Source organism: Nuphar pumila, chromosome 3 (genome assembly GCF_984573655.1).
Source record: "Nuphar pumila chromosome 3, dmNupPumi1.hap1.1, whole genome shotgun sequence".
Lineage (NCBI taxonomy): Eukaryota > Viridiplantae > Streptophyta > Magnoliopsida > Nymphaeales > Nymphaeaceae > Nuphar > Nuphar pumila.
Genome location: NC_143251.1, coordinates 129,188,488 through 129,212,365, shown reverse-complemented (window position 1 = coordinate 129,212,365; position 23,878 = coordinate 129,188,488). Strand labels below are relative to the sequence as shown.

At 38.3% G+C, this 23,878-nt stretch overlaps 1 protein-coding gene across 1 annotated transcript in view; it reads right to left on the bottom strand.

The window, feature by feature from the left end:
- Positions 1-6,754: 6,754 nt before the first annotated feature.
- The window catches only part of LOC149843764 (U11/U12 small nuclear ribonucleoprotein), a 31,762-nt gene continuing 14,638 nt past the window's right edge, over positions 6,755-23,878 (bottom strand). Inside the window, exons 5-9 of the mRNA XM_090000054.1 lie at positions 13,478-13,543; positions 13,270-13,342; positions 10,759-11,147; positions 7,941-7,981; positions 6,755-7,409 (exon numbers count right to left, since the gene is read on the bottom strand). Of these exons, the coding sequence (XP_089856180.1) occupies positions 7,325-7,409; positions 7,941-7,981; positions 10,759-11,147; positions 13,270-13,342; positions 13,478-13,543 (654 nt within the window). The 3' untranslated portion in view covers positions 6,755-7,324. The remainder of the gene's footprint in view (positions 7,410-7,940; positions 7,982-10,758; positions 11,148-13,269; positions 13,343-13,477; positions 13,544-23,878) is intronic.

Here is a 23,878-nt window from a genome sequence, read left to right as displayed (position 1 = left end):
CCAGATCCAGACCATACCGGTAAAATAATATTTTTTATCATTTTTACATTGAAAATTTGTGGGTCTTAATCGGAACTCAGGTCGGGCCTGTGCCTGGTATAAAATTCCACAAACTATACCCATATCCATGTATTCATTGGACCTTCGGGTCTGGACCCGGGTCTTAATCAGGTCTTCTTATTTATCACCATACCCAAACTCTATAGGGTTTGGTTCGGGTAAACCCTACCAACTAGACACCCCTACATTCAGTATCCAACCATCGCAATGAACCTATGTAATTGTGAACCATGGTCAAGAGTAAGAGTAAGGGTTTTTTTTTTAGGGAGAACCCCCACCAGTTATACATCATACCATTGAGTTTTGAACTTGCAATGTCCCAACACATGGTGACAGTGCACTCACAGCTCCTACCAAACAAGCAGAGAAAGTGAGCAAAAGGTGCCCCAAGGGGGGTTGGCATAGTGGGGTGGGGCCTTGGCTGTCAGATGGGCAGTCAAGGTTCGATTCTCATGGGTGCCGCTCCTTTGCACAAGCCAATATGCAGCATAGGCCCCGGGAGCAGGGGTCCTAATCTCAGAGTTTTACGTTGCTCACACGATGACAGTAGGTATGGCAGGCTAAGCCTATAAAGCCCCAAAATCCTTAACTTGATATTTTAGAAAAAAATTAAAATTTTAGTAATAGAATAGTAATCAACGGAAACCATTTCTTTCAACCATGAGTTAAACGATCTTGGGCACATTACAAGCAAAAAGATCCGAGTACCACCTTTATAAAAAATACCATATCATTGCAAACCATTCATTCCTTTTTTAACAAAGTAAATAGTTGAAAACCTTCACAAGATTCTTAATCCATAACCAAAAAGTTATAATTTGACAGTTTATACAGACAACAAAAATTCCAAGAAAGCAAAAAGAGAAATTGGTTCTTCATTCATTGCAGCTTGAACTACTCATCACCTAAACATATTAGAATATAATCTATGAGACTCACCATCTCGTAGGTACGAAGACCTCAAACAATTGTAAAGAATTATATCACACATGTTAGATAAGTAATATAACATGCATATAATTACGAAATCAATCAGGCATTCATACGTCCATAGGGTGATATAAACACCTGCCAGAATGCCTACCTCTCTGAACCAAGATGTCACAAGTGGTTAACCAGAGGTGTCAGTACTTTATAAAACTTGCAACTATATAATTTAATTATTTGTATAAACCAGCATGCTTTCTATTGCAAGTAATTGTGTGAACATTAAGTCTTTATTTTGATATTAACCATCTTGCGAGTACTCGCAGGACAAAAACGTAGAGATAGACTGAGATCATCCAAGGGTTTATTATGTCAAATATTTTAATTCTCTGAATGACTAGTTGAATCTGCTTTAAAGTAGACGGTATAATGATCGGAAGAGAAATCCCTAAAAGAAGGTAAAAATAAGAATGCATCATAAACCTTCTGCCGAAGTAGTGAGATCTACCACTTGAGACAAATTTTGGTAGCCCTAACCCCTAACTTCGATGACGAGAGAGGTCGAGTCATTGCCACTAGATGAGCATGATAGTTTAACAACAATGTTCATTGGAGTCTGTATTGACTTACCAATTCTCCAGGTAAGTAACAAGTATGAATGGGTTAATGGCTTCTATTTATTAAGGGATTACACAATTACAGCATATGCCATATGTAGGCATCATGTCGGTTCCCAAAGTTCAGTGTATCAATTTAACCCATTCAATATGCTCTAATTTTTTAAAATTGATGGAGCATCTTACCTGTAAAAGTGATCTCCAAATTTAAGTATGCATGTGGTTTTCCATAACTTGGTGCATTGTCGCACCTCATGGGTTGTCATAAACCCTCAACTCATTGCGAGCAACCAAACATACAAGCATGCCCATATGTCTTATAGTACAAAGCAGTAAATCACATGCCACCTATACCCTTATAATTATCTAAGGTATCACACTAACTCCATTAAGACATATGCTCCATTTATGAGAAATCAGGTAGGTGCATGCATGACTCCCATGTATGATAGCACCATACAACATCAGGCTTATTATGGGCATTTTTCTATATCGTGATCGTATATCATAAGTCACATTATAATTAGATAGCATGATACATTCCACACATTCATGGTATTCCAACGTGCATTGCATATCATGCAGTAGCATCTCATTTATTTGCATAATTTCAATATCATGCCCGCATGCTATATTTAATAGTTGATAATACATCATATTATATATGTACGTTTGTATACTCGTATATTAGACATGAAATGGGTCCCAGCTTGGACCACCAAGCACTTATCAAGGCATCATAGTCAAAATCGTAGCACACACAGGTCTCCTGACCTTTTTCTCGAGTTGATATACTTGAATTCTAGGGTAAACAACATTTTTTGGGAACTAGGAGTCAACCTTTCTCAAAGCAGTAGACTCTGGTGGAACAAAAGTCAAAATGTACACAATAGGGTCAACTCATTTGAGTCTGGGGGTCCATTTTGTTCAAAAGGGTCGACCCTTCAATATCAGGAGTCAGCTCTCTAAACATAAGGGGTTGACCCACACTCTGTAAGGGTCAACTCCTCTGTCTGCATAGGTCGACTCTTCAGGGGGGAGTCAATACCAAAGCTAGTAAGTAACAGGGGTCAACCCTCGAGCCTCTCCAAGTATGTACAATAACAAGGGTCGACTCCTATATAGCAGGGGTTGACTCTTGTGCCTTCCTTCTACTTACATGAAGGTAAAGACTGCAGGGGGTCGACTCCTATGTCTTCAAAACTCATAAACAGTAAGAAAACGAGGATTTTGGTAGACATAATGCACATAAATCTTATTGGCATGCGTATAAAACCTTTAGACATTCATCTAACATGCAAAATAAACACAAATCTGTAATACCAACATGTATATATGTATTGAGCATGCGGATCATCTTTAAGCTTAAAGGACCTACGTAACTCGAACTCTTTGCATGAAATAATACAAAACAACTTGTACGGGTTTCTCATAATTTTTTTACCTTGGAAAGATCCTATGTATGACAGTTAGTGGGAAGAGAACTGAAATGGACAATCCACGGCTAGGTTGAGCCATAGTTCATCGAAAACAGAAAAAAAAAATAGAAGAAAACAACAAGGCGGGGAGGTCATGACTGATACACCGGGGCCTCCGACCAACCTCTAAATATAGATAAACAGGGAGTGGGAGGGTAACCTTCGACTGCTTGTCTCTAACGGAGAAGAAAGGCAAGGAGGCACTGAGGTTGGGCCTGGCTAGACCTGGGAGGAACAACGAGAGAAGGAGAGTGAACTACATGAGAGAGTGAGAGGGAGTATTTATAGGAGAAAGCTCGGTGATGGTGGTGGTGTGTGAACACAAAGAAGGTTTGCATGAGGTAGGGGGTGTAGGGGTATAGGTAGGGGGTTGAGAGAGGGAAGGTACGATGAAAATAAAAATAGGGGTTGAAACAGTGGGGGATTTCAGGTTGGATCCGACATTCGGATCCAATTCTGACCCATGTGAGTCGGTTCCCAAAAGCCAGGGTCAACTCTCCATAGAGATGGTCGACCCTCGGGCCTCTTTTCAATGAGGCTTGTGAACGGGGTCGACTCCTACTTAGCAAGGGTGGACTCCCGGACCTTTCTCATATGGCCTGTGAGCAGGGATTGACTCATGCTTCAGGCTTTCTTAACATGCTTATGGGTAGTAGGGGTCAACTCTCTCTTATTAGGAGTCAACTCCTAGTGCTCCAATATGTCGGTTAGCCATGGTTAAGCTACATTACCAGCATAGAAACCACATTCACATAGATTTATAAGTTTGCATATATCTTAAGACCTGATTTAGGGCCCTGGTTCTTATGAAATCCATGTGTTCTAACTTATAATTGTGTATTTTAAACCCCAATATACCTTTAAAAATTTTGAATAAATTGCGAGTAGTACAGAGCCAGCGCAACCAGGTCTTCGTGCCAGGTGTGGTTTCTTCGGGTTATAAATTCAAAAAAAAAAGTAAGCAAAAGATGCCTAATTGAGGAAAATAAGTAACCTTGACAAAACCATGACGATTAGATTCAACATGCACTCTTAGTCTATGCTCGAGTGAGAATATCTTGATATTTTTTGTTTTTTCCTGTATATTGCAATTCCAAAGTGAGAATTACATCTCTCGTCAGCCATATCTCGCTAAAAAATAGTCTTTTATATATTTTATTCCTTCTTGCATATTTTCCTTTTTTTAATTTTATTTATTTTTTCTATGTTATCGATGCTTGGACTCTCTAGATTCATAGCAAGTTCACTTAGGACAAAGCATAGACAAATCAGAATTAAAAAAATTTTGTAATCGTACTAGATGATCTACAGCAAATTTTTTTTCTAAGGCTGACTCGGCTGAGCCCCTGCCAGATCGAGTTAGCGAGTCACTGCACTTTAAAGCTATGTGTGCAACAAATATTAGAGGCCTTGATATTTTCGGTCATGGATTGGCCGTGTTTGTCATTTTTTTTAGTCTTGGCCAAAACACAAACGGTGCCAAAAGGGAGCATTTTTTTTCTGGTTGGATAGGTAGGTATACGTGCACGTTTATCTCTACAATAATAGGAAAATCTGTGTCAAGGCAAGGACTAGAGGGTGCCTATACCCCCAAAACGTTGAGGTAAATAAATCAAGCTGCTCGTAGCTCGACTCGATTCGGCATGGCGAAACAAGTGAAGTTTAAACAGGGCAACCTTACCTCATACCTTGTTGGTCCTTGTTCGCGTTTCACCATTGAATCGAATCTTCTGTGCCTGAGGGATGGCTCTCCATCCTCATAGACAACAACACCTTTCTTGTGTTCTGACTTAGGCTTCTGCCTCGAGGCCAATACAGAATCCTCCTCGACCGTGGGCATAAACTTTTACTCTGATACATTCAACGTCCCCTCTCCTCCGAAACGACCCCTCTCCTCCGAACTCTTCCGGCTAATTATGCTCATTTACCAGCCCTACTTACCATCACAGCCTATCTTCTCGGACTTCATTCTCTGGAGGTTCAGACCGACGTCGTCGAAACTAGGTCTAGGAAATAGGAAATCCAGGGCAGACCATGTTTTACCTGCAACCAATGCAATGTTTACATCCTTTCTATGAGGAAGGAGCTTGTCCAACAGTCACATTGCTTCCCTCTTAGTGTGCATTCCTAGCAAACAACCCCAATCCAATTGGTAAAACACATGAAAGCATGACAAAGTTGGGTGCTTATGGTTTGGTTCATTACAAGGGTCCAAGTTGGTTAGAGCAACTCTACTCGTCTCATGAAGGAAAGCCACTACCTTGTGCTGATGTTAGCTAGGCACCTGAAAATGATATGGTAGCTATTCTAAAGACTCTAACCAATGAATCAAGATGCCTCGCTGCAGGAGATCCAACCTTAGTCACATGATATTTGGAAAATATCATGTAAAAAATGTGATATTTGAGTTCTCATTTTAAAAGGCAAAATATCTCAGCATTTTCAAACTGTCGAGATATTATCATTTATACCAAAGTTTCACGTTTTCATCACAATATACCAACTACTTAACTTGAAAAAACAAGATTTTTTCTTTGTTAAGTAGTTGATCGCTAAAGAAGAGTGATTTAACAAAGTGAGCAGCAATAGGACCGTGAACAACCAAAACGGTCCAATTCTACATGAAATTGCCTTAACTAAAGCCACCAATAAAAGCCTTCCCTTCTTGGACAGGCACAAACTTAAACAGTATTTTTGAAGGATTAAAGGTAAGCAATGAAGTCATCAAGAGCATGGTGGTGTTAAAGACTTTTCAAAGCCTACGATCTCATCACAAGGATCCGTAAAATAGATTACAGCCTTACGGGCATCAACCCATGTAATCGTACTTCATCATCAAAGATAGTCAGCCCGTCCTTATAGTGGTCAGCAACACACACTCACGCATGCACACAGACATACACATGCGGGTGCATACAAACAAACAATACATGCACACACACACACACAACTAGGGATGGCAGTGGGGCGGGGGACAAGGTCTCCACCCCCGCCCCGCCTCAAGATTTTATCCTCCACCCCTATCTCCATCCCCGGCGGGGAATGGATTTTATCCTCCATCCCCGCCTTCATCCCTGTTTCATGTCCTCCATCCCCGGTTCAAACGGGGATGAGGCGGGGCGGGGCGGGGATATTGCGGGGAAAAGTGGTCGGGGCGGAGACGGGGCGGGGAAAAGTGCACGTCCATCCCCGCCTCCACCCTCGGACGGGGATGGATTTTAACCTTCGTCCCCGCCTCCATCCCTGTTTCATACCCTTCATCCCCGATCCAAACGGGGCGAGGCGGGGTGAGCCCCACTTTCCCCCGGTCCACTGCCATCCCTACACGCAACCACTCATTCATGCATCTCACCCACCCACCATACAAACAAACAACACATGCACATTATTGGATCCTGGTACAAATCCAGTGTGGCCATTGGGTCGCACTCATGAAACCCATAAGTCAAAGTACTGGATCCAAAAATAGATCTAGAATAGTGGGCTAAAATCCAATGACCCACTTACCTAGTGGGTCATTGAATTATGAATCACTCAAATAGTGGTAGGCCTCACATCACATTTGATTCTCAGTATGTTTGGGAATCCAATGAGACGGTTATGGCTGATTAACGGTTACCCAAGAAAGGATAAGTAAACCCAACCCCTGCGCACATACAAAGCTCGATAATTGCATCGAAGAAATTCCTCCTAAAGCAGGTCACTAATCACAATCCAATTCCCTTCTCCATTACGCACACCACCGGTCACAAATTCCAACACACATGCACACACACGGGGCATGCACACAAACAAACCCACCCAGGCACACACAGGCATATACACACGTGTGCATACAAACAAACACACACACACACACACACACACACACACACAACAGAGAAAATTACCCTGAATTGACATATTCAAGCCCATGTAGACAATCCTAGGGGCCTATTCCCCACAAGACAACCATACAGCCTATGTCCAGGGGAACTTAAGGCTCCTTTTCACCCACTGCCTTTGTAATTTCCAGATGTTTACTATTAGGAAGAGCCAGGTCCAACAGTCGCATTGCATTCCTCTCAGTGTGTTCCCAAGAACTGCACCTTTGAGATGTGTTATTTCTTATCAGAGATAGCAATGCTTCAAACTGTGAAAAAACAAACTTTTATGGGCAGTGACCTCATTTGGGATCGTGTGTGCAGAAGTAGGCACAGAAAACTCCGGATAACCAAAACAGATTGCCTAGTCCCTTCTTTGCTAAGAATTTCCAGGCTTCACCACGTAAGATGCCCATATATCACCAGCAGGAGGTGGTGGCTGTACCCAATGCCCAGGTATCCGACTGCAGCGAAAGTTAGCAGTGAATATGAGGTTAGCGGATAAATGCCCAAAATAACACGAAATAACTGGTGGGGGGAAGATCACTCAGATTGCATCTGCCAGAAAAAAAGAGGATGAAGGAACTAAGGGGGTGTTTGTTTCACCACCATGCATATGAAAGAAACCACTTTCATTAGAAACAGTTGGGGAGAGGGGGTCCGGTGTGAAACAAACAGCCTTTGTAGGAAAGATATGGTGGGACCCACATATTTAATGCTAAATCCATGTTTTCTTATGAAAAACTGGGTCATACCCCCCCAAACCAACATCTTCTCCCCCCCCCCCCCCCCCCCCCCCCCCGGGGGGCCAACATCTCCCAGAAAGTAGTTTCCTGCATGGGCATGCTGTTCATGGGAAGGTTGTTTCCCATGAGTATGTAACAAACACCCCATAAAATTTTCAAGGAATGAGATGATGTCGTGAATTAGATGACTTGTTTCTCACAAGCATTGCATAAGAAAAGTATCACTCGAACAGAATTTATCGTACTCACCTCCCACCAGGTCTGATATATGCATCCCAAATTCTTCTGACCTGACCAAAATTGCAGAAAAACATTAAGCGATGGTTAAGCTTTTGTGACCACCCTACGACACTACTGAATCTCCAACTCACTATCTTCTGCTTTCTTGAATATGCATACTCTGTCTTCACTGTGACCACTCTATGATATTAATAAATATCCATCTCTATCTTACGCTTTCTTGAGAATGTATATCCTAACTTACACATGCACACGCATAAAAGAAAATATCAAGACTTTTCAATTTTATCAAAATTTTTAAGTGGCTCTTTCAAAAATATAACCAAAATTATGATAAACTGAAAAAACACCATATATTTATTGTGATAATATCAAAATATTATCACGGCATTATCATGATATTTCATTTTTTCAAAAAAATAATCAACTTTTCATTTTTATAATACCAAGAATTTCCTGATAAAAACCATTAATTATTTAGTTCTTAATTCTCCCATGAAAGAGAGCATATGTATGTGCATGTTAAGACACCATACAGACATCTGTTAGCATTAGTATAATTCAATGATCACCATCTGAACGTGTACCAGATTATTGTATTGTCTTCTGGTATACAATTATCACAAAGAAAGATGTGTGTGTGTGTGTGTATAAATCACCTTGTTTTCACATTTTTTAGATTTTTTTTGTAGATAGGACCAACGTGTACCAGATTATTGTATTGCCTTCTGGTATACAATTATCACAAAGAAAGATGTGTGTGTGTGTGTGTATATATATATATATATATATATATATATATATATATATATATATATATATATATATATATATATATATATATATGGTGCTATTGAAGGCACAGAACTATTGAGTATAAATTACCTTGTTTTCACATTTTTTAGGACCTTATGGATGTGATCTACAAGGTTTGTTTAGTAGAAAATGAGTTATGAATCATGTGCTTGTGACATGTATGCAGGTTTTTAAGGGCTTCAAAAATCAACAACACACAAATCTATGTGGTTAGATTGAGTTGATAAAGCTTGAACCTATGATTTCCAGCTCAATAGTTTTGTGCCTTCAATAGCACTAAACAATATATATATATATATATATATATATAGAGAGAGAGAGAGAGAGAGAGAACTAAACATATTAGGTAGGGGTGGCAAAATCTGACCCAACTCGACCCGCCAACCCGCTTCTTAGCCGGGTTAGGGTTTGGCTTAAACGGGTTCGTGTCGTAAATGAGTCGACCCGCCTAACCCGTTTATTAAACGGGTCATGTTCGTGTTAGGGGTATGCCAACCCGCCAACCCGTTTGACCTATTTAATAAACGGGTTAGGCGGGCGAGTCAACCCGTTTACACGAACCCATCAACCCGCCGACCCATTTATATATATATATATATATATATATATATATATATATATATATATATATATATATATATATATATATATATATATATATATATATATATATATATAAACTTATCTAACCCTAACTCCGACCTGCCAATCCATTTGACCCGTTTAATAAACGGGTTAGGCGGGCGGGTCAACCCGTTTACACGAACCCGTCAACCCGCCGACCTGTTTATATATATATTAACTTATCTAACCCTAACTCCGACCCGCCAACCCGTTTAATAAACGGGTCGCCGTGTCGTGTAATCATATCGTGTCGACCCGACCCGTTTATTAAACGGGTTAACCGTGTCATGTCGGGTTACCTGTTTAATACATGGGTCGTGTTCGTCTTTGCCACATCCGACCCGTTTAATAAATGGGTCGTGTTCATGTTGAGGTATTCTGACCTGCCAACCCGACCCGACCCGATTGCCACCCCTAATATTAGGTCCCATTTCTCGTTTTGTCCCATAGTTTTGAAGTGTTTTATGATAGATCTGAACCTATGTCACAGGGATTCGGCTAGCAGGGTGTCGCACAAGCGTCGACGCGATGTGGGTGCAGCAGCGGATGCGGTCAACCCGGCCCTGGGTGCGGTCAACGCACCCAAGGTCATTTTGGTCCAATTTTCTGGACTTAAAAAAAAAATTGCCAAGATTTTTTTTTTTAAATATATGTCATAGGGATTCTCCAACTAGGTGCCGCACCCGATGCGGTCAACCTGACCCTGGGTGTAGTCAATGCACCCAGGGTCATTTATGTCCAACTTTTGGACTTTATATATATTATATATTTTTGCCGCACCCCCGCACCCGGGTTTTTTGGAAGTGCCGCATCCCCGCATCTGCACCCGCACCCATGTGACAGATCAGAACCGTTAGATGTGTTTAGAATGCTCGATTTAGTGGGAATAGACTTTTGGATCATGCTCTTTCGACGAAAAAACATGTTTTTATGAGCCAGCAAAAACTGGTACCTTCATAGCCATTGATTTTGGATCACTGGAAAAACCTGCATACATGTCAGATTCCGGTGAGCCAAATGCCGGTTCCCACTAAACAAAACCTATAGATCACATCTATGGTGTTAGATGTGAGAAAAAATGCCAAAAACGATGATTTTTTAGGGGGCTGAACGGGGCAGAACGAGAAGGTGGGCAGGAGTGCATTACTCATATATATATATATATATATATATATATATATATATATATATATATATGGGGGAAGGGAAAACATTGGCTACCCTCGTGGGTTACAAACCCCCTAGTGTGCTCAACATGGTTAAAATAATAGGTTTTTACTAAATCAAACACGTAGATCACATCTGAAAGGTCAGATGTGCAAAAAAAAAAATATAAAGGCAAAAAATTAGTTTTATATCCAAAAATGCATGCACTGCACTAACGTACCTCAATAAGGGTGCCCATGTCATTGTTGCTACCATGGTAGTAATGATAGAACTCTAATGGTAAATCATCCACAGACTCATATCCCCCACCTCGTCTCTGAACCTCTGAAACCCTGTGCTCAGACTCAGTTAATGGCACATCTTTGCCAGAGTTCTTTTCATTTTCCTTCTCAGCATGTTCTTGGTTTGTCATATCTCCATTTTTATGATAGATGGGATCTTCAATGCCAGGTCCACTGCTTCTAATGGCCAGTCTAGATTCTTCGGCGATGGCAATGGCATCCTTGGCAGCACCAGTATCGGCGGCAGCCGCTGCTTGACGTTCCTCCTCTTCAACAGCAGCTCGGACTCGTTCAAGGAACTTGTCATCCTCTTCTGGCAGAAAATGGCCTGTGCACAATATGGAAATAAATATTAGCATTGAACTCCTGATGGATTGTCATCCTTAGGGTGTGTTTGCCTGACGTGGAAGGAGGCTCTGAAGCATGGCATGCCGCAGAGCCTTCCTCCTGCAAAATCAAAGTCAGACACCCCCCACTTAGAAAATGATATTGCAGAAAGGTGGGATTATCATGGAAAATGGAGCTGATTTTCTGCGAGGAAAATGAGTCCTCCATTTGTTGCCATAGTGAGGCCTGCAGAAACACACAGCTTTTGTGTGTTTCAGCCAAAAACCTCTGGTTTCCATGGCACACACACACACTTAAAATGCAAGCTGGTTCATATACTATGCTAAAGAACTATATAACAGATGCATTATTGCCATTTGAAAATAGTGTGAGACATAAAACCACCTGTCTAATTGAAAATAGTGTGGCATTAACGTGAATCCATCCATTGGCATATCATATCTGAAGATGAATGGATTTTTGTGAATGCGAAGACTAAATTAAATTATTAAGCATGCACAGATGCTACAAATGTAATTTGTCATAGAAAGTATAGACATGTTCAAGCAGAAAGGGGCCGAAGACAACTCCATGCATGCTGGCAAATGAGTAAACATGTACAGTCATTTTTACAGAACGGATATCCCAAGGTTTATGTAAAATGAGGATTACATCACAATGGTTGTCAACAACTCATTCCAACAATATTCAAAACAATATCATGTGTGTCCATCAATACCCAAAGGGACTTTTTAACATGAATGCTATTTTAGGTTTTTGCTAGAGACTATCAGAAGGGTTGCTGTTTTGCATTTTTCAAGTAAATTTTGATTATTTTACTCCTGGAGATGAAAAAAAGAAGAAAGAAACTGTGTGTGTTCCAGTGAAGGTGTAGAGGAATTGGAGAATAGAAATGGTCCATGTAACAATGGCAAAGAAAAATGGTACATATCGTGACTCATGAGTATCAACAGTAAAATATATATTTGTGCTGCAGTAGGAACGCAGATGAAACTCATATGTGCAGAAACCATTAAAAGGGAAAGTAACATTATAACCATGGAAATTAACATGAGAAAGTGACAACAGATTGAAGGTGGCTTGGAAACAAACTCAAGAAATAGACAATTGCTAGTCTCAATCATGTGGACCTCACTAATTGAGTTGTGATCCCATCAGTCAATGTATGACATGGAAAGAAAAAAGACAGATTTTAGGATTGCCAAAATTTTCATTGGAATAACTTGCCTCCTCTTATTTTTCTGTTCCTCCATGACAGACACATCAATTCGTCCATCAGAACGATGAAGGTTTATCCTAGTGTACTATGCACTTTTGTCATATGTCATGTTCTTAAGGGCATAATATCCCTTTTGGTTCGTCCTCAATTGTGCATTACATACTATAATCATATCAGATTTCAGGGCATGTTGCACTTTTAGTCATTTATTTCACTTTGTCCTTACCCATAAATGTGAAAACAAGTTTCATATCAGCATCAATAAGTTAGAAAAAGAAACAGAGAAGAAGAAAACTGATTTGTGATAAGAAAACAACACGGCATGCTTCATCACTATGCTTGGTGGTCATACAGGCATGTGCTATATAACACATATATGACTACCAAGCATAGTGATGAAGCATGTCGTTGTTTCTTATCACAAATCAATTTTCTACTCTCTGCTTCTTTTTCAACTTATTGATGCTGATATGTTCCACAGCCTTTTGCAGATGTTAACAATTTCACCACAAATTCATACCCTTAAAAATCAAAGAACCGACTAGCTATTTGCATGCATTAACTGTCAACCATAATAGCCATTTTTGTAGCTTTATAAGGGATAACGACACATTTATAAGTTGTGCGTTGGAAATGTCCTTTAAATGCATTTATTTTATAAAAGCACCAAAATGCCCACGTTGGTGTTAATTAATGTACTAAATCACTCAAATATTTATACTTTTCTTAGAACTTACAAGCACAAATTTCTTGTGAATGTGTTATCACCCCAAGAAAGACTGGATGTTAATAACTGCCCTATGTGTGTGTGCGCGTGCATGGATATATATAGCAAGAGAGAAAGGGAGGAGGTAGTGGGTTTCCATGACTAAGAGCAACTTGCCTTGTTTCTTCAACTTTTGGATCCTTAATGACCGAAGCTCTTGCAACTTTTCAACAACCAAAACAAGTTCAAGCTGTCGAAACAAGGTACCCTTGCGTAAGTTTGACAGAACGTGTGAACGGAAAGGTAAAGCAAACACAAGAAACAACACTTTATACAAGACACTGGAGATTTCCAGAAATGCATCAATATCTGAAAATTATGTTACCTCAGATTCCAGCCTCTTCCTCTCCACCTTTGCTTTAACTTTTGCAATTTCCTTCATTTTCTCAACCTGAAAAATATATGAAAATTTAAAAGTATATTTTCCAGAACTTTGAAGGCCACAAAATTTCCCAACTTCATTAGGAAATTCAGGAAGAGCCATCATGTTATAATTCAAAACAAGAAACTAGTATTAGAAATTCATGTCTTGTACATATGTATATGCTTGACTATATATATATATATAAGTGTATGTCGTATATAAATGGATTCTCTATTTAATTTTTTATAAATAGAGCCGTTGGGAGGTAGCCCAACTGCTAATCCCCTTTCTCTTGTGTATATATATTGGGGTAAATACCCCATTGTAAAGTGTGGTTTTTAGTGAGGATTCCTCTTAATAAAGATTGATATTTTGTATGTGTGCCTTACTGCATTTTGTGATATTTATATGCCTTAGTGCATCTTATGAGTGAATATTCTTATCGAGTCCTTAGTAGACTTGATTACCACCAATATTTGTGTGCTTCTTTACATGGTATCAGAGCCGGGTTGGCTACTTGGGTTATATTCACTCGTGGAGGCTACCTCGTAAAGCGTGTTGATGATCTTTCTTTGATCGTGATTCATTCATCTTCAACATGGCTGAATTCTTGTCTCATAACTCAAGCAACTCCAACTTTGTTCCACTATTCAAGCTTGACGATAGCAACTACATCATTTGAGCAGGACACTTAGAGACATTCATAAAAGGTCAAGGATTATGGGGGTACATTAGAGGTAATCTTCGGACCTACTCCTAAAATTATTATATGTGAAAATGATGTCGAGACAAATCTCAAAAGAAAAGAAAGAGAAAAAGCAATGGAGGAATATTATAAAAAATTAGATGAATGGGACATGAAAAATGCTAAAATTCTATCTTGGATGCTAAGTGGGGTTGAAACCAAGATTGTCTCAAATCTTTTATGTTACAAAAAGGCACGTGAGGCATGGGAATATCTTAAAGGTATGTTCACAGAAAAAGATATGGCTCATAAGTATTACCTCCAAGAAAATGCTAGAAACATCAAAAAAGGAAATAAAAATGTTAGAGATTACTTTATGGAATTATCTTCCATTTAGACTCAACTCGCTCAATTTGAACCAAAATGGGAAGGAAAGTGTATTGAGATGCGAAGGGCTCAAATTGAAGAAGATAGACTTTTTGTCTTTCTTTATGGTTTGAAACCCGAGTTTAAATAAACTAGGGTCTCTTTGCTATCTTCCTCATCACCTCCTCATATTCATGAAATTCTCACTAAACTTAGTGGAGAAGAGACTAGACTTAATATGAGCACAAGTGATAGCGTTCTTGCTACACCTAGTAACACTCAAGAAAATGATTGTGCTCTTGCTGCCTCCCAACCGGGAAATTATATCAAGCCTTATAGGCCTCCTCACTTCAATAAAAATCAAAATAGAGGAGAATACAAAGTAATTTGTCATAATTGTCATAAGCCCGATCACATTAAACCTCAATGTCCTAGATTCAAAAAGAACTATAAACCTCATGAAAAAAGGGTTGTTGTGACTCCGTCAAAGCAAGAAGAAGACACCATAAGCCTCAAAGATCTTTCCAAATCGTTGGCACAATTGACGGAGGCATTACAACCATTGTTTAAAGGATTTACATCGGGGGTGGCCATTGCATCTTTTTCAACTCCCGGTACGTGCTCTTGGCTTCTTGATTCTGGAGCTTCATTTCATATAACTCCATATAAGTCTATTCTATCCGAATGTCAACCTAACTCAAATGCATCTTTTGTTTCTACTACCGAAGGAACTTCTTTGGAAATAAAGGGTGTTGAAAATTTTTAAAACGATTTGACTAAACACAACAAGTTTTACATTCCAAAAGTTAGATTTATACCAAAATTACATTTTAACTTACTTTCCGTCTCTCAAATCTCAGATCATGGATGTGATATTGTATTTTCATCAAACAAATCTTGGGTGCAGGATCGTCAGTCCTGAAAATTGATTGGGGAAGGTTCTAGGCAAGGAGATCTTTATTACATGAACTCTCTTTGTATTCTAAAAGAATCTTTTTGTAATATTGCCCAAACAAAAGATATCAAAGTTTGGCATCATAGACTTGGTCATCCAAATGTAAGGAAATTAAATTGTGTACCTATTACTAAGGATCTTTGCAAAGACAATTTTGAATGCAAGGAATGCATACTTAGAAAAATGATATCTTTGCCTTTTGGACAAAGGACTTTTTACTCCTCCATGCCTTTTGAGTTGATCCATTCAAATGTGTGGGGTCCTGCTCCTGTACTTTCCAAAGGAGGATTCTCCTACTATGTTGTGTTCATTGATGATTATACTAGATATTGTTGGATCTATTTTCTTAAATTTAAATTCTATGTATTTGCATCCTTCAAAAACTTTCATAACATAGTCAAAACTCAATTTGAAAACAAGATTAAAATCCTGAGAACGGACTCTGGGGGAGAGTATTTATCAAATGATTTCAAACAATTCTTAGAAAATGAAGAGATTTTGCACCAAAGATCGTGTCCTATAACAATACAACAAAATAGAATTTCAGAAAGAAAACATAGACTACAAGGATACTACTTATTTCTATGAATGTTCCCAAAAACTTTTGGGCCGAAGCTGCCCTAACCTCAATATATCTTATAAATAGGATGCCTTCAAAATCTCTATCAAATGGAATTCCCTTTGAAAAATTGTTTAAGTATAAATCTGATTATCAAATACTAGAATCTTTGGTTGCAAGTGTTATGTTTTAAATGATAAATGAGACAAACTATCTTCCAAGGCTATTCCTTGTGCTTTCATTGGTTATTCTGAATCACAAAAAGGGTTTAAATGTTATGATGTCAAAAATGATAAACTCATTGTCTCAAGGAATGCTAACTTTGTTGAAAATGAAAGTGGATTTAAAGGATGTATGTCACAAGATGTAAATGTTGATTACTCCTTATTTAAATTACTTTCTAATTATGGGTGTGACGATAATCAAGACACGTCTATGGAGTATTTTATTGAAAGGGAAACAACAGTTGAACCAATAGTATACACTAGAAGGAATAAGGGACATATCCACTGAAAATCTAATTCGAGATGGTCACAAATCATTAGAAGCTCCCTCTAAACAAATTATCATTTGTAGATCTGAGCGAACTCCAAGGATTCCCAATAGATTTATTTTTTATGACTTCTTCTCTCTTAAACATAGAGCATGCCTTTTAGCGATTCATTCATACTTTGAACCCTCTTATTACAATGAAGCCAAAAGTCTTCCTGAATGGGAAAAAGCCATGCATATAGAACTAAATGCATTGAAAGGTGCTAATACTTGGGAAATCCTAAATTTACTTTCAGAAAGAAAACCATAGGTTGTAGATGGGTCTTCAAAGTCAAGATAAAGAGTGATGGATCCTTGGAAAGACATAAAGTCAGGTTAGTTGCCAAAGGATATTCTCAGGAGTATGGAGTAGATTATGAAGAAACCTTTCCCTTTGTTGCTAGGATGACAACTGTTAGAATCCTTGTAGTTATTGCAGCTGTTAAAAATTAGAATATATTTCAAATGGATGTTAAGAATGCTTTTTTAAATGACAACCTTAATGAAGAAGTATATATGGATGTTCTACCCGGGTTGATAGTTTCTAAATGCAAAGTGCTTAGATTAAGAAAAGCCCTCTATGGGGTCAAACAAGCACCTAAAGCCTAGTTTGACACATTTAACAATGTTATTACTAAATATGGTTTCAAACCATGTTATACTGACAAAGCTTTGTTTGTCAAGAATTCTTCTGCAAGTATTGTAATTTTTCTTCTATATGTTGATGATATGCTGATTACAGAAAGTGACAAAGAAGGAATTAAAATAGTAAAACAGTTTTTGAAAAACAGTTTTTGAAAAACAGTTTTTGAAAAATACTTTTGAAATTACTGATCTTGGTTTTCTATCATACTTTCTTGGAATATAAGTGTTATATTTTAACAGAGGATATATATTGTCAAAAACAAAGTTTGCTTTAAACATCATTGACAAGTCAGAATTATCAGATGACAAAGTTGTTGATACTCCAGAGATTGTTGGAACGAAGATGCGAGCTAATGATGGGGTTCCTTTGGACAATCAAACTCCCTTCAGACAACTGGTTGGATCTTGTAAACTGATACAGTAGAAAACTAAGAGATGAGAGAGAGGAAGAGATGTTCTCACTATTGAATTAGGTCTAATCTCCTGTTTAAGTAGAGATTAGCCAAAAGAATAAAATTACATTTAGGTCCCTTATTATTTATAAAATATAAAAAACAACCTTAAGCATAGATAAAACTCTGAAGTAGTCGACTTATCTTAACACTCCCCCTCAAGCTAGAGCATGGATATCAATCATGCTTAACTTGCTGCAACATTTTGAGAAACTGGGCCTGGCAAGAGGCTTTGTAAAAATATCTGCAACTTGATCCTCAGAGATTACATGCTTGGTAGAGATATGTCCAGCTTGAACCATATCTCGTACGTAGTGACAGTCAACTTCAATATGTTTTGTCCTCTCATGAAATACCGGATTATTGGCTATATATGTGGTTGCCTTGTTATGACACATCATTACCATAGGAGATGAAACCTTCACTTGAAGATCAGTCAGCATTGTTCGAACCCACATTAATTCAGTTGTTGTTTGGGTCATAGCTCTATATTCTGATTCAGCACTTGACCTAGCAACCATGGTTTGCTTCTTGCTTCTTCAGGAGATTAAGTTACCTTCCACAAATACACAGAATCCTGTGGTAGATTTCTTATCCTCTACAGATCCAGCATAATCAACATCAGAGTAATCAACTACCTCCAGAGTGCCTCCTTCCTTGAATAACAGCCCTTTTCAGGAGAGGATTTTAAGTATCTGAGTATCATCATTGTAGCATTCCAGTGTGCCTCAGTCGGTTTGTCCATGAATTGGCTAACCTTGCTTACAGCCAGAGCAATATCAGGTCCAGTCACTGTCACATATAGTAACTTCCCTACCAATGAGCGATAGCTCTTGCTATCAAGAGGTTTTGATCCCTCATCCAACAAATGAACTTTGTTATCCATGAGAATATTTGCCGATTTAGGTCCCAACATTCCTGTCTCTTTTAGTAAATCAAGAACATACTTCCGTTGAGACAAAACTACCTCCTCACTGCCCCTGGCCACTTCTATGCCCAAAAAGTATCTAAGGGAACCAAGGTCTTTTGTAACAAAATGTTTTTGAAGATGAGCTTTCGTAGTTACAATATCGTTCATGTTATCTCCTGTAAGGATGATGTCATCCACATATACCACCATAACTACTATGCCTGAGTTAGTTTTCTTAATAAATAATGTGTGATCTGACGCTGATTTATTAAAACCAAACTTTGACATCACCTCAAACAACTTTTGAAACCATGCCCGAGGACTTTGCTTTAAACCATATATCGCCTTTCTTAATCTACACACCTTCTGACACTCCCCCTCAACCTCGAACGCAGGAGGTTGTTGTATGTAGACTGTCTCAGACAAATCTCCATATAAGAATGCATTTTTCACATCTAGCTGACACAAACTCCATCCACGGTGAACAGTTACAGAAAGAACAAGACGAATGGTGTCGATTCGTGCAACTGGGGAAAATGTCTCAAAGAAATCAACCTCATATATCTGAGTATAGCCTTTTGCTACTAACCTAGCCGTATACCTTTCAATTGAATCATTTGAGTTATACTTAACGGTATATACCCATTTGCATCCAACAATGTTCACATCCCCTGGGGAATCAACGAGATCCCATGTCTGTTGAGACAGTAAAGCATCCATTTCATATTGCATAGCCTGCTTCCATCGGCTATCGAGAATTGCCTTTTGATAACTCATAGGAATAGTTTCAGCAGATAAGGCTGAAATAAATGTTTTCATCTGATTACCAAGTCTGGCATCTGACACAAACTTAGACATAGGGTATAAGATACATTGTCATGTCCCCTTCCGCAGAGCGATTGGCCTGTCATCATCAACATGAATGTCATTGCTATCAGGAGTACTTACCTCAGGAGAAGAAGAAGATGAAGGCACCGGAGGAGGTGGATTTCTACGCACATACACCAATGGAGGACAGTGAAACCGTGAGGTAGGTGGAGTTGGATTCGGTAATGAGGGCACTGATTTCAAAGGAAAAGGAGGAACAGAAAATGGAAAAGAGTCATCTTGATCAGCTTGCAGCCTAACACCAGTACTAGAATAGTATGGAAGGGACTCCAAGAAAGATACATCCGCACTGACATACTCCCGACGAGAAATCGGATCATAACATCGATACCCCTTTTGGTTTTTTGGATAGCCTATAAATATACACTTAGTGGCTTGAGTTGCTAACTTATCACGATCAGGTCCGAGTCGGTGCACAAAGCAAACGCACCCAAATACCTTGGGCGAAAGAGGGAAGAGAGGTGCATTCGGATACAGGATTTGTAAAGGAATTTGGTCTTCCACAAATGATGAAGGCATGCGGTTGATCAAATAGCAGGCCGTGGTAACTGCATCACCCCAATATGAAGCACGAACATTGGATTGAATCATAAGGATGCGTGCTACGTCAAGGAGATCCCTGCGTTTTCGTTCAGCCACCCCATTTTGTTGAGAAGTATAGGCACAGAAGGTTTGAGGTTGAATACCATGGTCTCGATAAAATTGCACAGTGTTGTGGTTTTAAACTCAAGAGCATTATCAGTGCGAATAATCTTAACAACTGACTCAAACTGAGTTTTTATTTCAACGACTAAAGATTTTAGAATGTTAGGAACTTCAGATCTTTCTTTTATTAAGAACACCCAAGACAACTTGGAAAAATCATCGACAATAACAAGATAATAACGACATTGGGTCTTGGTAGGAATCTTACTAAGACCCCATACATAGCATGAAGAAGTTCAAAGACTTTTTGACTTGACTGACTCTCACTAGAGGGAAATGAACCCCTATGATGCTTGCCCATCTGACATGCTTCACACTGGAATGATGTAGTAGACAGAATTTGAGGAATGACACGACGAAGCTTCGGCAATGAAAGGTGTCCGAGATGACGAAGCCATTGAACAGGACTCGAGGAATAATCGACTGCAACATAAATATTTCCCACTGGGTGATGTAGATAGTAGACTCCATTTTCTTCATAGCTTCCACCAATCTTCTTCCCCATCAGCAAATCCTGAAAATGACAACACACAGGATCAAATATCACTCTACAATTCAGTTCTTTTGTAATGCAACTAACTGAGAGCAAACTTTGAGGAAATGAAGGAGCATAAAGAACATTGTTCAACTGCAAGGAAGAGGATATAGGAATATTTCCCTGACCAATAACAGGGGAGGAACTCCCATCAGCTAATGAAACACTCCGATGTGCAGTAATAGCCTTTAGCTCTGAAATTTTTTTAGAGTTTCCACATAGATGTCTAGATGCACCAGATTCAATAATCCACTTACTATCATGAGGAGAAAGATGGTCTCTTGTTGATAAGGTCATACCAGCTACAGGAGAAGAGGAACTTGAAGGACGATGAGCAACCAGTTCATCATATTCAGCACAACTAAGAGTGATCGAATCACTAGGAGAATTGGTTTCATTTTCTACTTCAAGTTTTGTAACATTAGCTTTTGGAACATTTGACTTCAATGGAGGAAAGGTAGGTCGTCCATGTTTATCCCAGCAACGATCTTCTAAATGCCCTGGTTTTCCGTAATAGGTACATTGAAGTTTGCCTCTACCGACCAAACCTCTTCCACGACCTTTGCCTCTAACATTCAGAGTATTTCCTCGTCCATAACTAGATGGAACAGCTAAAGCAGATGACTGAGATGCAGGTTGAGATTGTGGAAGAGAGATGGCAAGTCTACTCAATCGATTCTATGCATCAGCAAGAGTAGGAACATCAGTCCCGGACAACATTTGGACTTTAGCAACTATAAACTTTGACGATAGGCCTGTGAGGCGTTGAGAAACAATATTTTGATGATGAATATGTGATGTGATATTGATAAAATATAATATGCTTATGCTTAACATGATGATATGTGAAATGTTATATTATGACTTGATATGATTTGATGTGTATCTAACGTGTATTTGATGCAAGGTTCTTTCACTTAAGAAGAGTGAAGACAATATGATCAAGTGCAACAATTTGATGCAATCATACTCGATTCTAAAGAAAAAGCTTGATGGGCCTAGTATTCATAAAGTCTCTCCAAAGATGATCGACTGCCTCGAGATGATGATTTTTTCTTCTTTAGTCATTTGTAACAGAACCTTCATAAGCATGCATATTTCATATTACAGTATATGTTTTAAACTCACTCAATAAACATATAAGTCATTCATATACAAAAAGACAAGTTTTCATAAAAATAATCGTCTCTGTCACACAGACTTGGCTAGGGAGGCGTCGCACCCGAGTCGACATGCCCCGACACGGGTGCGGCTTAGGACACTGCCCGGACTCGGTCAACGACGAGTCGGACTCGGTCAACGATGAGTCAGACTCGGTCAACGATGAGTCAGACTCGGTCAACGACGAGTCGGACTCGGTCAACGAATCGAGGCCGAGTCCATCCTCGTTTTGGACTCGATCAATGTTGACCGAGTCTATATTCGTCTATTTTTGGGTGAAAAAACTAAAAAAAAACATTTTTTTATATATTTTTTAAATATATATATATATATATATATATATATATATATATATATATAAAGATATTGATGTGCACAATGCATAGTCACAGTGAATGTGCACAGTCACAGTGACTGTGTTGTGCATTGTCACTGCTGTGCACAGTCACAGTTGTGGTGTGTTGTGCACAGACTATGTTGTATGCACAGTCATGCACTTTTTTTTAAATAAATAAATAATATATATATATAGCCGAGTCCCTGTGTCTAAAATTTTTAAAATTGCGCCGCACCCGCACCCATGTGACATAGGTAACCATTGAGTATGTGTTGTATTATTTCAAAAAGACCTTTTTAGAACAATCATTGTACTTTCTAAAACATTTATGAAAAAGACAAATTGATAAGACATAATAGCTCATGATTTCAAAAGCATTTATGAAAAAGACAACTATTAATAAGACATAATAGCTCATGATTTCAAAAGCATTTATGAAAAAGACAAAGTGATAAGATATACTAGCTCATAAGATAAGAGCATTCACATTGACGATTTTTCAAGAAAGCATTAATTGTATTTCAAAACAATTAATTCAAGAAATGACAATTTTTATTTATATATTACTTAAAGCATTAAATGTAATTTCAAAAACACTCACTCAAGAAGTGGCGACTTGTATTTGAGAACATTATTTATTACTCAAGCATTAATGGTATCTCAAAGCATTTACTCAAGAAATGACTATTTGAAATATAATCATTACTTTAAATCACTCAAGCATTAATTGTATTTCAAAGCATTTATTTAAGAAATGACGATTTGTAAAAAAAAAAATTATTTTAAATACTCAAGCATTTAGTGCACTATAAATCATTTATTTGAGACATGACGATTTGTAAGAAAAAGCATTATTTTTATATACACAAACATTTATTGGTTTACAAGACATTTATGAAAAAGTGAAATGGTACACAAATTATTATATTCTAAAGTACATAACTTTTTCATAAAAGAAAGGATGTCTTGAAGATGACTAGGCATCTCATATCAAAAAGGACAATCATTTCAAATGGTATTTCAAAAAGACACGACTTTTTGAAATCCTATAGATACAAACAAAAAGGTGTTATCTATATAAGAGTTTTTCAAGAAACACATACAGGAGAAAAATAGATACACTTATACGACACACAGAAAAAGAGCATAGAAAAGAAAGAGAAAGAGAAAAAGACAAGAAAAGCTCTCTGACAAAAATCGAGTGTGTATTTGAGAAAAAACAAAAAGAACATTTTGTTCTCCTGAGTGATTATTCTGCCTATTTTTTAAAGAGAGAACATTATGTGAGAATCTTCAAAAGAGTGATATTTCAAACGTGCATTCATCTTTTGCATATCATTCTAAAGGTTCTATAGGAAAATAGTGTAACTTTCTGTTGTTGTTATTCCTTCTTGGTTTGAGAAGAAGACCTCTACAGGGTTGTCTGTACGAGGGTGTTGTTCCTTCTTGGTTCGAGAAGAAGACCTCTACAGGGTTGTCTGTACGAGAGTGTTGTTATTCCTTTTTGGTTTGAGAAGAAGACCTCTACAGGGTTGTCTGTACGAGGGTGATTGTATTATTTATCTTTGTTGGGTTTAACAAGGAGTAAATAGTGGATTACTCAAGTGGTAAGACTTGAGGACTGGACGTAGGT